This window comes from Acanthaster planci, linkage group LG03, assembly GCF_054643075.1.
Source record: "Acanthaster planci isolate LZ-2023a linkage group LG03, COTS_SCS, whole genome shotgun sequence".
In the NCBI taxonomy this organism is placed as follows: domain Eukaryota; kingdom Metazoa; phylum Echinodermata; class Asteroidea; order Valvatida; family Acanthasteridae; genus Acanthaster; species Acanthaster planci.
Window position 1 is genome coordinate 19,601,120 of NC_141779.1, and position 5,046 is coordinate 19,606,165.

General features: G+C 47.5%; 1 protein-coding gene across 1 annotated transcript; it reads left to right on the forward strand.

The window, feature by feature from the left end:
• The first annotated feature begins 1,161 nt into the window (after positions 1–1,161).
• LOC147799712 (uncharacterized) lies at positions 1,162–4,604 on the forward strand. Its single transcript, XM_087134030.1, has 4 exons — positions 1,162–1,180; positions 1,585–1,860; positions 3,269–3,649; positions 3,781–4,604. The coding sequence occupies exons 1-4, from the start codon at positions 1,162–1,164 to the stop codon at positions 4,602–4,604; spliced, it is 1,500 nt and encodes a 499-aa protein (XP_086990156.1).
• Positions 4,605–5,046: the final 442 nt, after the last annotated feature.

The window sequence follows — 5,046 nt, forward strand, 5'->3', positions numbered from 1 at the left end:
TTATCGCTTGGTTTAATTTTCAGCAAATATGACGTGCTGGTTTTTGTGGGTGTGTATGCCATGGTGGATAGGCCAATGAGCACAGGTAGTCTTGCACATCCACACTGTTTATGGGGCTAACAAAGTAACATTACTGTAAAAGACTTCTGTGTGCCTACGTGCAACCCAAGTCATGTCTAATTTGAGTATACAGCAGATTTCATCTGAAGTATGCCCGCCTTCAAAATAATGTTGAATTCATTCTATAAAAGATATTAAGGAATCACTATTGTAAGAAATCTGTCATATACATTCAGTTCAAAGTTACTCCTGTATTTCCGAGGTATGATCTGGTGGAAAATCGTGGAAGGACAGACAGGCATGGCGGATCGATCGTACAAGTACGCGAAAGGATCAATTGTAGAGTGGAAAATAGCACTGCGCAAGCATAACCAAACACACACAAAAAAAAAACAGGCGACGCACGACGTGCGATGCACGACGGCAGATATGGAATTCCAAACAAATAACGGAACGTCTTTCATAAAAGCAAGATGTTTAATCTGGTCATATGAAATCAAAGGTCTCAAATACTACCGTCTTCAAGATTTCTCACACTTACCTCTTCAGCTTCTAGGCCACAGCCTCCAAGGCATCTGCAGTCTTCGGGTAAGGCTGTCTCTAGTCTGTACCATGGGATCTGCTGTATGAGTGTAACATATTAAGCTGTGATCTCTTGTATTAATATTGTAGCGTGTCCCGCTGAACAGGGTTCGACGCTGTGAAGAACGACACTCGGGTGCAACTTACTGTTCTGGTCACAAAAATCTCTGCTTCATTCTGTCGTAATACTGACAGCACCACAATGTGCTCTTCCTATAAGATCTAAACATGGCGCCTGTCGGCAGGGACTGCGCAGGCGCGAGGCGGGAAAACCGCGGGCCGTTCGCATACCATAATTTTGCCTGAAAAATGTATTCAGTGCCTTCTTTTGTAGCCTTTGAAATTGAACGGCTCAAAATAACTTCATGTAGGAAAGTTATTTCTATGTGTTTGAATAAAACAGGGCTGGAGTCAGACATCGAAGACAATAATTTCTAATTACAGGCCATACTTCTGCTCGAACGAAAGAGAATAAAACATAGTATCCCAGTGAGATGTGTGTGTGTCTCCCTTCCGCAGATGTCAAATTCAACAACAGGTAAGTGTTTCTGTAGTGGAGCTCTCAATGAGTCTGAGATGATGCATGTGTGATTACTTGTCCATCAATTTGCTGCATCCAAGTGGATCTAAATATGTTGGTAAGCTCATGATGCTTGATCACGAAAATATACTCTTTCAAGTTGTACAATCAAGGGATCAGTTCTATTGGGTTTGGCTTTTTGAGGCCTGAATGAATTTTTGATAAGCTTAGTAGTTTTAATTTACATCCTCGAAGAAATAGCTGGCCAAGATTATCAGCTTCGTGAGTCTGATATTGCAGGGCAGTCAAGTTGCTGGCCAAGTTATCTGGATCTTCTTCATGCCGCTTAATTCTCCCGCCACATAACCCAGAGGACGGAAGAGTACCCGCACTATGCTTCCCTCACTTATTTTTTTGTGCAGGCTACTTCGGCAACTCCAAGTTGCAAAGCGACAAGACCTCTTGTGCTGCCAGAAAGTTTGAGAAGCTGGAAGCCGGTAGAAAGTTCTTGCATTTTTTGCTGCCAGGAGTGATGGTTGCACAGCTTCTGACGGGTGATAGTGCTGTGAGGTCCTTCCTGGGTGACCAGGCGGCCTTTTTCAAGGGATGCCCAGCCTGCCCCAATCCGCGGATGCCTCCAGAAAACGTGAGGTACACAAAAAAGCTCGCCCTTCAATCAACCTGGCTGGCTTCCCACGGTCAGCGGGTTTTCCTTCTCAGTGGGTGAAATTGCAAATCAAAGCTTCAGATCGCATGTTGGAACGTGCAAACCCTCCTTGACAACAACACCATCCTCCGCTAAAGACGAACTGCTCTCCTTGGCAAGGAGCTCGATGCTTTAGGCGTGGACATCGCTGCGCTCTAAGAGATGAGGCTCCCCGACATAGGAGAAAAGAGGGAGAAGATCCACACCTTCTCCTAGTCTGGCAACCCCAAGGATCAAAGCTACAGCTAGGACACTGCTGGCACTTTTTTGCCATTGCTTATCGGTTGCTCCCCCGGCTGACTTAAATGCCTCGCCCAATGTCTGACCGACTGATGACCCTACGACTTGCCATCTCCCCCACCACACACATGACCTTGGTCAGTATGTATGCTCCGACGATGACTTACGACCCTGCGCAGCTTCTGTCTACTCTCAACTCAAAGAAGTGTTGCAGAACACCCCCAGCACAGATATATGCAGTTGTGGTGCTTGGAGACTTTAACGCCAGAGTCGGACACAACTAAGATGTATGGCCAAGAGTCCTAGGCAGTTTTCGATCTTAAAACAGCAACGAAGAGCTCCTACTGCAACTGTGCAACGAGTTTTCACTCACAGTGGCCAACACCCTGTTCAACGTGGCTGCTCGTCATTTCTCATTGAGACAACCAAGGTCTGGACACGCTCATCTTCTGGACTATAGTTTGATAGGCCAAAACAGAACCCTACCGGACGTGTGCATCACTAGGACCGTGAGAGGCACAGAACGTGGTACTGATCACTACATGATCAGATACCGACTCAAGGTCTCCATCTATCACCGGCTTAGACATAGATAAGCCCCTGGCCCAAGCATGAAGCTCATCGTTAGTCGACTCAAGAAGTCCAGTGCTAGGGAAGACCTTTCCACTATCTTTTGTCAGCACTTCTCTCCTGCTACCAACTCCGCTGCCGCTGATAAGTGACAGAACTTCAGCTCTTTTCTTTACAAAGCTGCTACAGAAGTACTGGGGCATCCAAAGCTCAGGAATCAGGACTGGTTCGATGACTCTGATTTCCACATCTCATAGCTTCTTGAAGACAAGCGCAAAGCCTACCAGGCTTGTCTCTCCAAGCCCAGCTGCCAAAGATCCAGATCTGAGTTCACTAGATTGAGGGTAGAACTGCAATGCCAGAGACATGGAAGACCAGTGGTGGGATCAGAAAGCTGAAGAAATCCAGAGAAGATATTGGAGACCAGAGGCTACAACCAAGCACTGAAGACTATCTCTGACCATGGAGGAACTGCTTGCAGTTGATGACACTACCCCCTTGACTGAACAGGGTGATATCCTTGAACAATGGACATACTTTGTCCGGCTCCTAAACCAAAGACCAAACGCTAATATCGCGATTCTCGACAGAATCGCTCAGCGTCCGGTGCTTCGCAGTGCTGACGATCCTCTGCTCAAAGTGCGACAGGCCATACGAAACCATGCAAATTGATGGTATCCAAGTGGAGATCTACCAGAGAGGGGGAGGACAGATCACTCATGCTCTCTATGACGCCCTCTCAGCTATCTGGAAAGAGAAGTCTGTGCCACAGGAGTTCCAGGACGCTGCCGTCATCCATATCTCGAAGAAGAATGGCAACAAGCAAGATTGCAGCAACTACAAAGGCATCTCACTTCAGTCAACCGCTGGCAAAGTGCTTGGCAAAGTGATGCTGAAGCGCCTCAAACCATCCTCGATGCAGTTCTCCCTGAATCGCAGTGTGGCTTCCCCAGTTCCAGATCCCGATCAATGTAGTCATCACATCTTTACATCAGCTGCAAGAGAAAGCCATCGAACAGAACGCACCCTTGTACATCGTGTTATTCGACTTTACCAAAGCTTTTGATACAGTGAACATTGAGTGTCTTTGGTATTTTCTGAGGCTGTAGTGAAGGCATCGTCAGCTTCATCTCTGAGCTTCACACTGGCATGATGGCCCAAGTCTCCCTCAACGGCACGCTCTCAGACCAGTTCATTTTGAACCAAGGCGCCAAGCAAGGCTGTGTGTTGGATCCCTCCCTGTTCTTAAACTACCTCAGTGTTGTCCTACAAATGTGTTTACAGCATGGTGGCGTTCATCTCAGTACACGCTTGGATGGAAAGCTGTTCAACATCAGCCATATTGAGTCATGCTCCCTCCTCCTCAACACACTGTCTACGCCTACCCAGAGCTGTCTCTTGACGGAAACCAACTTTAAGCTGTGCACAGCTTTACCTACCTTAGCAGCACAGTCTCCAGTGACAACACCCTGGAAAAGAAGAGGAGAGGCGTATCAGTGCAGCCACAGAAGCTATGGGAAGCTCCAGTCTAAGGTCTGGAAGAAACATGGCATCCGGCTGACAACCAAGTGCAAGGTGTACCGTGCAGTGGTCCTCACCTGCCTTCTCTACTCTCTTGAAACCTACATCGTGTACCGTTGCCACATCAAGAGACTCCAGCGCGGTCAGATGTACCAGCTAAGACATCTCAAGATCCACTGGCAAGACAGGATTAGCGACGAGGAAGTAATAAAACGAGCAGGCATTCTCAGTGTTGAGGCACTACTCACGCAGTGTCAACTGCGATGGAGTTGCCATGTAGTCCGCATGGAAGACTTGCGGCTTCCCAAAGTTGTCTTCTTTGGTGAACAAGTAAAAGGTGCAAGAAGCGGAAGCAGGCCGGAGCTTAGATTCAAGAACTGTCTCAAAAGACATCTGAAGGCCTGAGCCATGGACGTCGACTGCTGGGAGGACAGAGCAAGCGACCGTTCAAGGTGGAGATTTGCAATCAGGATTCCGCTTCCCTCATCGATGACCGTTTGGCTGAGGAGTCAGTGTAGCGTAGTCAAAAGTGTGCTGCTGCTAGGGCTGCCTCGGTCGCCAATAGTGAAACGCGCACCCTTTACTTTTGCTGCCGCCACTGCGGCAGACGATGCTCTCAACACATTGGGCTGTACGCCCATGGACGACACTGCCGAAGTCGCCGTACTCCTCTGGAGTGACATCGAAGAGAGAGGGGGAGGGGGAGTGAGAGACTGTTATCTCTACTTTTCAAGTGTTCCAACTGTATTGTTTTGAATCTACATATATAGGCCAGATTAATTAAAAAGAGAATTTTTTTACAAGCGAAAAATGGTTTCCTAGAATTTTGAGACTGGAATTCTTCAAC

Bases quoted from the DNA above. Each gene is read 5' to 3' on its own strand.
- LOC147799712 (XM_087134030.1), top strand. The intron at 1,861-3,268 runs GTCAGCGGGTTT...GATTCTCGACAG, and splicing joins AACCTGGCTGGCTTCCCACG to AATCGCTCAGCGTCCGGTGC. The intron at 3,650-3,780 runs GTAGTCATCACA...GTATTTTCTGAG, and splicing joins AGTTCCAGATCCCGATCAAT to GCTGTAGTGAAGGCATCGTC.